The sequence below is a fragment of the Lissotriton helveticus genome, chromosome 1_1, assembly GCF_964261635.1.
Source record: "Lissotriton helveticus chromosome 1_1, aLisHel1.1, whole genome shotgun sequence".
Classification (NCBI taxonomy): domain Eukaryota; kingdom Metazoa; phylum Chordata; class Amphibia; order Caudata; family Salamandridae; genus Lissotriton; species Lissotriton helveticus.
In genome coordinates this window covers 2,081,296,657-2,081,309,285 of record NC_136057.1, presented here as the reverse complement: position 1 = coordinate 2,081,309,285, position 12,629 = coordinate 2,081,296,657, and the positions used below count along the sequence as shown (strand labels likewise).

The 12,629-nt window shown below is 45.8% G+C and overlaps 1 protein-coding gene across 2 annotated transcripts in view; it reads right to left on the bottom strand.

Moving 5' to 3' along the window:
• DDAH1 (dimethylarginine dimethylaminohydrolase 1) overlaps positions 1 to 12,629 on the bottom strand; it is a 643,682-nt gene that overhangs the window by 7,591 nt on the left and 623,462 nt on the right. For both annotated transcript variants that reach the window (XM_078645513.1, XM_078645519.1), the window contains exon 5: positions 11,701 to 11,844. In XM_078645513.1, the coding sequence (XP_078501639.1) occupies positions 11,701 to 11,844 (144 nt within the window). The remainder of the gene's footprint in view (positions 1 to 11,700; positions 11,845 to 12,629) is intronic.

The window sequence follows — 12,629 nt, the reverse complement described above, 5'->3', positions numbered from 1 at the left end:
TCTTTTAGACACTCCCACTCATAATCACCAGAATCTTCACAGAGTAACCTCGAAAGGCAGTCTGCTCTGCTATTTTTCCCCTAGGAATATATTGCACTGAAAATATGAATTCTAACAGTCTAGCAGATAATCTGCCAATCATAGGGTCAAAGCTGCTCTTAATCCATAATCACATGCATCCACTGTGGCAATTGTTTTTCTGCATTCTACAAATGATTGCAGCATATGTGCTGTAACTAACACCTGTTTGATACTTTCACAAGTGCTGTGGCACTGCTCAGACCATACAAACTCCACACCCCTTTTCAACAATACCTCAAAGCACTCCATGACATTCGCAAAGTTTTTCATAGATTTGCATAGAACTCACAGAGTCCTGGAAAAGATAGCAACTGCTCTCAATGTTTTGGAGCTGGGGCATCGGCTATACTCTCAACCAGACTAGGGGGCCGATTATGATTGCGGATAATCCGCATCCTCCGGGCCGGCGGAATCCACCGCCGGCCCGGAGGATGCGGATTATCCACTGCGGACTGGAAAAAGACCCCCCGCCAGATTAGAATGGCTGGGGGATCTATTTTCCGTCCGCCGATTTGCTGCCGCGGTCGCCTTCCGACCGCGGCGGAAAAGCACTAACATGGCTGGCGGTGTCTATCGGACACCGCCAGCCATATTAGGATAGCTGCGGTCATATGCCTTTCCACGGCGGCATTTCCGCCGTGGAAAGGCATACGGTGTTGTCTTCGGGGGCCCGTTGCGGCCCCCAGGGTTGAAGGGGTCGTGGGGGGTGCACATGGGGGGTACCTATGGTACCCCCCTGCCTTTGCGTGCACGAAGCGGCAGGCACCACGCGGTGCCTGCAGCTTCATGCATGCAAAGGTAAACATGCATTTTTTAACATTGCGGCGTGTGCTGCTTCAAGCAGCACCCACCGCAATGTTAAGAATACAGATGTGACCGCCAGGGTGGCGGTCACATCCTAATTGGCACGGAGGGACCGCCGCTGCCCATGCGGACGGTCCCTCCTCCTCTGGGGTGGCGGACGGACGCAGGTCCGTCCGCCATCCTAATAGGCCCCTAGGTCTGGGTTTTGCCCCACGTTCCGAGAAAACATGTCCAAGATATTCAAGCTTCCTTGTCTTAAATATGCACTTCTATTTCCGCAGGGTAGCCCCCTTTTCTCTAACACTCCCAAGACTTCACACAAAACACGATAATGTTCCCATTCACTAAACTCTACACTCTTGCCCCATAATGCTTTGCTGGGTCTTTGGTTGTCATTATATTTTTGCCCATAACTTTGCTTGGGGTGGTCCTAGGAGGATGGGACCACCACAATAAGTGAGCATGATATGCTCTTTGTGTGCAAGGCACTGGCTTGGTCCTTCGCCTGGGTTAGACGGGGGCCAAAAACCAAACCTCTTTCATTGACTGTTATTTTTCAAAGCTCACTTTTCTGAATTGGTTACATGCTTTGTAGCATATAAAGGTACAATTGTTTTGTCAATGGAATGTGGATGCAGTAGGTCAATCCAGAATGTTTGCAAAAACTCAGTTGTCCTGTATTAATGAAAGTTTTAAACAGAAATCTCACATACCTTTAGTCAAAATAAAAAATAAGTATCTTTGCATGCTAATATACATGTAACCATCTCATGAAAATATAGCAAGCAGTGTCTTTAAATAAACATTAAATAAGTCTATCTTTACATGCTAAAATGCATATAATCATCTCACCAAAGTAAAAATGAAAAATAGCCAGCAGTGAGAGACATGATGATTTTGGGGTCCTTCCTAACCTAGGGAGAGGACCAAGCAGATGCCTTTGAACACAAAGAGCACATCATGCTGAAATGATTCGATGGTGGTCCTGTCCTCCTAGGACCACCCCAAGCACAGGTATGAGTAAAAAAACAATCCCAACCAAAGTCCCTGCAAAGCATTATGGAACGATATTCTACAGTGCAGTGAATATTTTAATATCCAATATCAAAACATTCCTCAAGGGGCAGGCTCAGGGGCTCCGCTGAGAGCTAATACTATAATATTCATTAAACTCTTGAATATTCCCTCATAATGCTTTGCTGGGCCTTTGGTTGGCATCGTATTTTTGCCCATAACTTTGCTTGGGGTGGTCCTAGAAGGATGGGACCACCACCGAATCGTTCAGCATGATATGCTATTTGTGTTCAAGGCATCTGCTTGCCCTCCCCCTAGGTAAGGGGTGACCCCAAAACCATTCACTCTCTCATTGCCTGATGTTTTTCAAAGTTTACTTTAGTGAATTGGTTGTATGCTTTTTTAGCATTTAAAGGTAAAGTTGATTTACCAAAGGGCTGTGGGTACAGTAAATAACTCCATTGTGTAACGGAGTGGGAATTCTTGTATGAATTCCGCGTTTTTAATGAAATGATTAGTTATCAAATCTCCGCAACTTCTGCTAGCGGAGCAAAATTCATTGCTAAGGCTTAATACATATATACATTCATACTTACAAACACAGACACATATGTATATATATATATATATATTATATATATATATATATTACCTACTGGCGGTCGCCAGTAGGTATATATAGTTAGGATTTTTTCTCTATGGGATTTTTGAAAATTCTATGTTTAATAACTTTGGCGTTTGTGGACGGAATTGGCTGACATTTTCAGGAAAATGGCACATTTTGTTTCTGAGCAGCCCTTGAAAATTTGGGGGGGGTTCGTCAAGGGGGGGCCGAGAAAAAAGGGGGGTCCCAAAACGTGTTTTTAACATTGAGTTTTCCATAGGGCGGTTGGCCTCACTTTTAGCCCGAACGGCTGAATGGATTTGCACGAAACTTGGCAAAATTGTAGGGACTGGTAGCCCGATGTGCCTTTGCTAGGTCTCAATATATGTGCTCCAGTGGATTTTGAGAAATTAACTTTCAAAAAAAGATATATATCTGTAACAGCGGACCGGGCAGCGCTCCGGTTCGCGGACTTTTCGCGGTACGGAGCTTTGTGAAGCGAAGCTGATTGGTTCTCCGGCGTCTGTGAACATTCCAAACAGTCCGTAGCGGCCGCCATCTTGTCTCTCGGTAGGATCGAGAGACAAGAGGAGGCCAAAGCGAAGGGGCAAATGACCATAAGGGGGCATAGTAGATCCTCGCTGACCCCCTAGGTTTGATGTGGAGGTTTTAAAAGGGCCCCGCGGGGCAAAAAAAATAAATAAATAATAATCGAACGGCTGAATGGATTTGCACGAAACTTGGTAAAATATTAGGGACTGGTAGCCCGATGTGCCTTTGCTAGGTCTCAATATATGTGCTCCAGTGGATTTTGAGAAATTAACGTTCAAAAAAAGATATATATATATGTAACAGCGCTCCGCTTCGCGTAACGGAGGTTTGCGAAGCTGATTGGTTCTCCGGCGTCTGTAAACATTGCAAACAGTCCGTAGCGGCCGCCATCTTGTCTCTCGGTAGGATCGAGAGACAAGAGGAGGCCAAAGCGAAGGGGCAAATGACCATAAGGGGGCATAGTAGATCCTCCTTGACCTCTTAGGTTTGATGTGGAGGTTTTAAAAGGGCCCCGCGGGGCAAAAAAAAAAATAATAATAATAATCGAACGGCTGAATGGATTTGCACGAACTTGGCAAAATTGTAGGGACTGGTAGCTCGATGTGCCTTTGCTAGGTCTCAATATATGTGCTTCAGTGGATTTTGAGAAATTAACGTTCAAAAACAAGATATATATCTGTAACAGTGCTCCGCTTCGCGGAGATAAAATTATATCTGTATTACCTAGCTGTTGCTAACACCAGTTAGCGACGGCTAGTAGGAGATAGCGACCATCTTGGGCCCCACTTTGCATGTGAGTGATATTTATCACTAATGACATGCAAAGTGGGCATGCCAAGATGTTAGCGACTGGAAACAGTCGCTAACATCGCTATCTCCTATTATCAACTTTTGGAAATATTCGCGATAAGCGCGAATATCTCCAAAAGCTAGCACCTGCCCTGAGCAGTTCTTAGCCATGTTATCCAATCGGAGGTGGATAACATGGCTAAGAGCATTAGCTCGGTAATGCAGGAATATCGCTGAGTTTTCAGCGATATTAATGCATTGCGGTCGTTTTTTATCGTATTTGCGATAAACCTTGATAATAGCAAGGTTTATCTGCGATAATTTCTGACGATGCTTAGCGGTAAAAAAATCGTTGCTAAGCATCGTTAGGGATAAATATCGCTTAACTTTGGTAATATGCCCCAACGTCTGTTAACGTTCGATTCGAAGGAAATCAGGAAGTGTTGAAAAACATTGTCTGCGCCATCTTGTCTTTTTTCAAATGCCACACTTTTGTCGTGCACGGCAGTCATTTTAGATGCCTTGACCAGACCCACTCTGTGCACGCTGTCGATCCTTAGCATGGCTCCCCACCCTCGCAAGCATCTCCCCCAGGCAGTGGTCACCCCCGCTCTCTGTCTTATGCATGGGTAATAAATCTCCCCCCATCTGCGCTGCTCTTCCCTGAGAATCACACCCTGTGCCCGCCCGACACCTCCCTTTCGCCCTATTCACTACCGCACCCTCTGACACTCCTTTTCCTCTGTGTCCGATTGTCCAGGCCGGTCCTAGGGTATCAGCTAGCCCTGCAGATGTAGTTTATGGCCCCAGCTGTAAAGAATCACCCCTCTTCAAAGGAGTTATAGTAGATCAAGGCCCACACTCGATGAGATCCGTCACAGCAGACGCATTCCTATTATCTGAAAACCATCCTGTATTGTGATTGGGGAGGGGACCGAGCCTGAAGCGGAAGATTCCAGGGATGACTCTTTGTACATCAAAGTTTTTACAATTATGTGTCACATTAAAAATATATAGCACTCCGACAAAGTAGTAAGATTATAAAACTTTAATAACTTATAAATATATACAAGAAAACAAAAACAGTAATAACATATAAACATTTTTAGGGAAAAACAACGAAGTAGCGGTCGGCTGTGCGAATAGTCCCAACGCAGCACAACGTCCAGATTTCTGGCGTGGGGCGTCGCGGGGGGTGGGTCATCAGTAGCAAACTGTTGTGCGAATAGTTCCAAGGCAGCAGAACGATGGCACCAAGGTGATGTCCAGTAAGTTGCCGCACTGGTTTTGGTATCCTACAATGCTGCTCCGAATAACGGCGTGGGGCGCCCCGGGGGAGGCGGCGTGAACGGGCCTCTCCAGGTGGAGTCTCATCTGTTGTAGTGGGGCGCCCCTTTACCGTTTCAGTTGCCATTCCGTCCGTTTTTGGTCCACTGTGTCAAAAGCCGCAATTCAGCTGAGTTGCGCCCACTCTTGCGGTGCAGCGATAGGCGGCTGTCACAGGACTCTCAAAATGGCGGCAGGCTGTTTCCTTTTTGGGCCTGGTCCACTGAAATGGCCCTGGGACACCTTGGAAATCGGACGCTTGTCTGCTAGGTCTTGGACCCCATTCTCGAAAGCGTCCCCTCCGCCTTGAGGATTCATCAAAAGTTTTGGGGGCCCCCGACTCCTGTAGGCTTCTGGTGGGGAGCGGCTGCCATGATTGCTCGCGGAATGACCACGACGGAGCTACGAGATGGTGGTGCTCTCATGCTGACGCCAGCTTCAGTCTGAAACATCCAGAAACAAGGTGGGGCTTTCATCGTTTGGGAAAAAAAAAAGTTTTCATCCAATGAAAAGTGTTGTTTTTAGGTCATATGATCAAGCCTTCCATCATTAGGAAACCAAAAGTAAAATGAACCAATGAAAAGTTTTATAAACAAGTCACATGACCTGTTATGCGGCATAGGGTATAAAATGCGGAGAAAATACGTTGGCACGTGAGGCGGCGTCAGTAGCGGACCGATGTGCGAATAGGCCGAAGGCAGCACAACGCGCCAAGATCCGGATGGCACCGAGGTGGTGTCTAGTAAGTTGCCGCACTGGTGTGGCCATCCTACAATGTTGAAAGTCGGCGTGGGGCGCCCCGTTGGCCTGTGAGATGGCGTCAGTAGCGGACCGATGTGCGAATGGGGCCAAAGGCAGCGCAACAATGTTTTCTGAATAGAAGACACCACAAGGCGCTGAGATGCCAAGATCCGGATGGCACCGAGGTGGTGTCTAGCAAGTTGTGGCACTGGTGTGGCCATCCTACAATGGTAAAAGTCGGCGTGGGGCGCCCTGTTGGCCTGTGAGATGGCGTCAGTAGCGGACCGATGTGCGAATGGGGCCAAAGGCAGCGCAACAATATTTTCGGAATAGAAGACACCACAAGGCGCTGAGATGCCAAGATCCGGATGGCACCGAGGTGGTGTCTAGCAAGTTGTGGCACTGGTGTGGCCATCCTACAATGGTAAAAGTCGGCGTGGGGCGCCCTGTTGGCCTGTGAGATGGTGTCAGTAGCGGACTGATGTGCGAATGGGGCCAAAGGCAGCGCAACAATATTTTCTGACTGACACCACAAGGCGCTGAGATGCCAAGATCCGGATGGCACCGAGGTGATGTCTAGCAAGTTGCTGTACTGGTGTGGCCATCCTACAATGGTAAAAGTCGGCGTGGGGCGCCCTGTTGGCCTGTGAGATGGTGTCAGTTGCGGACCGATGTGCGAATGGGGCCAAAGGCAGCGCAACAATATTTTCTGTATGGAAGATACCACTAGGCGTTGAGATGCCAAGATCCGGATGGCACCGAGGTGATGTCTAGCAAGTTGCTGTACTGGTGTGGTCATCCTACAATGCTGAAACTCGGCGTGGGGCGCCCCATTAGCCTGTGAGATGGCGTCAGTAGCGGACCGATGTGTGAATAGGCCGGAACCAGCACAAGGCGCCAAGATCCGGATGTCACCGTGGTGGTTTCATAGTTGAGAGGCACTTCATCTGCAGTGGGGCGCCGAGATCCGGATGGCACCGAGGTGATGTCTAGCAAGTTGCTGTACTGGTGTGGTCATCCTACAATGCTGAAACTCGGCGTGGGGCGCCCCATTAGCCTGTGAGATGGCGTGAGTAGCGGACCGATGTGCGAATAGGCCGAAGGCAGCACAACGCGCCAAGATCCGGATGTCACCGTGGTGGTTTCATAGTTGAGAGGCACTTCATCTGCAGTGGGGCGCCGGGATCCGGATGGCACCGAGGTGATGTCTAGCAAGTTGCTGTACTGGTGTGGTCATCCTACAATGCTGAAACTCGGCGTGGGGCGCCCCATTAGCCTGTGAGATGGCGTCAGTAGCGGACCGATGTGCGAATAGGCCGAAGGCAGCACAACACGCCAAGATCCGGATGGCACCGAGGTGGTGTCTAGTAAGGTGCACTGGTGTGGCCATCCTACAATGTTGAAAGTCGGCGTGGGGCGCCCCGTTGGCCTGTGAGATGGCGTCAGTAGCGGACCGATGTGCGAATGGGGCCAAAGGCAGCGCAACAATATTTTCCGAATAGAAGACACCACTAGGCGTTGAGATGCCAAAATCCGGATGGCACCGAGGTGGTGTATAGCAAGTTGCTGTACTGGTGTGGTCATCCTACAATGCTGAAACTCGGCGTGGGGCGCCCCATTAGCCTGTGAGATGGCGTCAGTAGCGGACCGATGTGCGAATGGGGCCAAAGGCAGCGCAACAATATTTTCTGAAGAGAAGACACCAAAAGGCGCTGAGATTCGGTTACCACCGAGGTGATGTCTAGCAAGTTGCCGCACTGGTGTGGCCATCCTACAATACTGCTCCGAATAACGGCGTGGGGTGCCTGAAGGGGGGGGGGGGGCGTGAACGGGCCTTCCTAGGTGGAGGCTCGTCTGCTGTAGTGGGGCGCCCCTTTACCGTTTCAGTTGCCATTCAGCTGAGTTTCGGCTGCTCTTGATGCTACAGCGACAGGCGGCTGCAACAGGACTCTCAAAATGGCGGCCTGTTCTTTGGATTTGGGCCTGGTCCACTAAAATGGCCCTGGGACACCTTAGAACTCGGACGCTCGTTTTTTTTTCCTTTCCTGTACATGCAAAAAAAGGTAAATGCCCGGTACGTTACACGCTTCATCTGCCACGATGAACTCTCCAGAGGAACCGAAAAAATATATAGTTATGGTAACTATACCATGCATCGTCATATGGAGAGGTGGCACCAATTAATTATAGTGCTGCATAAAAGAGAGATTTGGAGGAGAACCCCTGACCTAGTACATTCATCAAAGAAGTGGCACTGACAGCATCAGAGGCAAGGGAAACGGTCCCAAATATTTAGAAGAACTTTGGAAAGATTAAAATGACATGTTTAGATTGTGGCAAATTAATTTCATGTGGACAGATGAGTGTTACTCTAATAAATACAGCATATGAACATCATCATAGTCGATGGTTGGTAGAGACATTTTGACTATATCCTGGACCTGCCCGTCCTCGCCCAAAATGGCGCCGGAATAAATGGGACTCGTAACTCCTTGTTGTGAACTGGTTGCAGAACCTTGAAATCACGAGATACGTATGCAGTTTTGAAGCACATGGCGGGTGGGGACGAGAATTGATTGAATATTTCGACATCCCTATTGATATTAAGTTCTGATGTGTTATTGATTACTGTACTATTGAAAGTTCGAATTAACGTGACCCATGGTACTTGCCCGCAAATGTATATCTAGATAATTTTATTGTAACTGGCCCTGTCGTATTTTAATTATAAAATGTACGTCCACCGATTCCGTAACTGTTAGACACCTTAGTTCTTGCAACCTAATGGCCCGCCCGTTACGTTCCTCTACAGTGTAAATGTCTACTCATCATATACGATTACAGTTTGCTCCGTGGCCGGCCCACGTGGTTATAGGCTCGTATTTGTATAATGAAATTTTCACAATAAAGGTTTTTAAAAGAAAACATGGTAGTAGTATATACATTGGTAAAGTTTTTAATAATAGTCACTGTTTTAGAATCATTAAAAGGCAAGTGAAATAAAGCAGACCAATTACATGAAGGGTAAAAGGTATAATACGAAGGAACGCAGTAAAGATAAATGGTCAAGGGCTGTTGTGTTTTCTATTCCTGCAACATAAAGTGATTGATAAGAATCTCATATTCAGGCGTATCGGCGACTAAGACAGCAGGTCGACCCTCTTTTGCTCAACGGCTCCGTCATGGGACGAAGAAACGCTCTTTTTCTCGAAAAAAGAATATATTTTACTTGCAGGACAGTTGTAAATTGTCCGGGAAAGTACATTAGCCTGGAACATTATAACATATATTTAAGAAAAAATAATGTTCGGAAGTAATAAAAAGCGTAATTTTTAGGTCATATGACCAAGCCTTTCATCATTAGAATAAGAAAAGTAAAATGAACCAATGAAAAGTTTTATTAACAAGTCACATGACTTGTTATGCTTACGTTACGCGCTGCGCGCCCCGGATGACTTCCGGATGCGCTAACGCGGCGCGTCATATGACGCATTACGTGACAACGCAGGTCCAGAATATAGTCAAAATGTCTCCACCAACCAGCGGTCGGAACACAACCCCTTTCAGCAGGCTAAATAGTTCTGTTAAATGACAACAGAAGGGACAGGCAACAAGAACCATTAGTCAAAGAGGGGAGGGCTAGTTCTTCTCTACCGGGTTACATTGGGGCGCTACCGGAACTGATCGAATTGGTAGTCTACAGTGTTTCTGGATGTTTCAGACTGAAGCTGGGGTTAGCATGAGAGCAGCACCATTTCGTAGCTCCGTCGTGGCCATTCCGCAACCAATCATGGCAGCCGCTCTTTATCGTTATTTTGGGCGGGGTGGGTGGCGGAGCCGAGCTGTTTTGCAGCCATCATTGTGTGGAGTTCAGTTCATTTCACTAGTTTTGTATTTGTCATGAGGGGTTGTTCCTAATGTTTCTATTTTAGCGAGGTCAAAAAGAGATCCCATTAGTGGCCTACTGATTTTGCTCGATTCCTTTTCTTTTTTTTTTTACACGATTTTTCGTTATCTGCAAAGACTAAACAGAGTATTGCGACTCTGTGTTTGTTTGTAAATAGAGAATGAACCAAAGAGAACCAATTCTAAAACAGTAAATACTTGGATAACAATCAATCAAATGGAGAGAGAAGCAGGCACGACGTATTACAACGGGGGCAAAGGCCTGCGTTAACTACCCTTCACTATGTGCAAAGAGAGAGTACTCCTAATAGAAATGAGGGGGGGGGGGGCACCATTCAAAGCAGATCAGTGTGCATAAACACGAAAATGTTTTCACTTACCACGTACTTGACATTCGACAGCTTATGATATTTGCTATTAAAAAACCATTGAAATTCACTGAAAAAACCATAGGTTATAGACCATATATAGTTAGGAATTAGCATTTACAAAACCTTGAAAATTCACTGAAAAAACCATAGGTTATAGACCATATATAGTTAGGAATTAGCATTTAAAAAACCTTATTTTACTCACACAAAACCATTGAAATTCCATATATAGTTAGTTGCACTAACTATATATCGCGCACCCGCAATCCACTGCTGATGATGTCACATATTACATCATTCATGACATGGTCAGTGACATCACTGATGACATCACTGATGACATCTCAAATGACATCACTGATGACATCTCATTTGACATCAATGACCACATCACTGATGATATCATTCATGTGACAATACAATGCATCTCCTCACATTTTAATATAACCTCTGTTTCACCCAGTGTTAAATACAGAGTATAATTTTTGAAACCATTGACACACCAATACTAGTTACTACATACGTACTCACTGATTCCTACGTCTACACACACATTCACTCATTCACCCATACAATCATTCATACATACAATCACTCATCTTTACAACACTATCATATGCACTCATACACCTATACAGACACTCACACTCTGCCACTCATCCATGGAGTTACTCACACACCTAGTCAGTCCTGTAAAGAATCAATCACACTTCCATTTTCTTGTCTATACAGTTAAACATAGAGCACCTTACATTTTCAAACATATACTAACACATACTTACTTTCTTATACAATCACACACCTCCCAGCCAGCCACACACACACTCAGTCTCCCATACAAATACTTGGACAATCAATCAATAACCCATATAGTTAATCATATAGCTACTGATCAACACATGCAGCAGTTTACAGAACAACAGACATAATGATGCACAAATTAAGACAGTTTAGTCACTAACCCATGCACTCAGTGAGACACATTTAATCACTCACTCATACATTCAGTCATGCACCTACTAAATCCTTCGTCCAGACAGTTATACATCTACTCATTCTTCAATATGTAAAACATATTTAAACTTTACAGAAACACACAGTCACTGGATGATGTCATCAGTGATGTCATCAGTGATGTCATTTGAGATGTCATCAGTGATGTCATCAGTGATGTCACTGACCATGTCATGAATGATGTAATATGTGACATCATCAGCAGTGGATTGCGGGTGCGCGATATATAGTTAGTGCAACTAACTATATATGGAATTTCAATGGTTTTGTGTGAGTAAAATAAGGTTTTTTAAATGCTAATTCCTAACTATATATGGTCTATAACCTATGGTTTTTTCAGTGAATATATATATATATATACATATACGCACACACACCTTTGCTTGCATGACCATAAAATAGAATGTTTTGAAGATTTACGTGGACCTTTTTGCTTTCTAAAGGGTGACATTTCACATAAGTGGTGCTGAACAGTAGTAAGTAGGCATTTGCATTTACCTTCACACTTTCAGGAAACTCCTCAGGAGATCGGTGCAGTAGCACATGCCCTTTATTAGGGATATTCAAGTATATGCAGTTTGCTGCATGGTCATCAGGTACAGTCAGTTTATCATACCGATGGTCACTCATCTGCTGCATGGTCTGCAAGAGATAAAATATCAATGTTAACACACATCTGATGAATACTTGGCCAATTTTGCTTATATAAGCATAAGTTACAAATGGCCTAATTTCAACTTTGGCAGAGCTGATTATGAGTTCAACTAATGCAGGCGGCGATCCTTTTGCCTTTCCCACAGCGGCACCAAGATGGGAACAGCAAAAATCTTCCAGCACGGCATGGACTGTGAAGTCCATGCCGTTCTGGGACTCGGGGTGCAAGCAGACAGGAGTCACATGTTGTACCCCCGAACGCATCCCAATGATGGGAGGGGCCATGGCCTTGTAGGGCCCCTTTTGTTTCCCCACTTCCAGCCTTTTTGTGGTGGTGGAGAAACTCGAAATATGCTAGGCGGGACTGCACCAGTCCCACTCAGCATATTGCATTGCCCCTCCGCTGCACCACTACCAGTGGTTCCCTGGCGCAGCCGGTGGTCCACTGCTAGACCAACACAGAGAGACGTAATTGAGTGGTTGACCACCGCCATCGTGAATCTGGCTGTCCATGGACCGCCAGACTCGTAATCAGACCCAAAGTTAGCATACCAAATGCTAAGACTGCTTGCAGCCCACAAAGCACCCGATTCTCAGAGCCATTTGTACACACAAGTTCAATTTATGAAAGCAATAGATTTGGTTTTTAATGTAAATCACTGCTGGCAAGTCTAAACACATAGATTTTCACTCGCAAATAGATTTATTCGTATGTACTTCTAAGGGCCCGATTCTGATGCGGTTAGGAAAGCATTCCCACCTATGGCCCGATT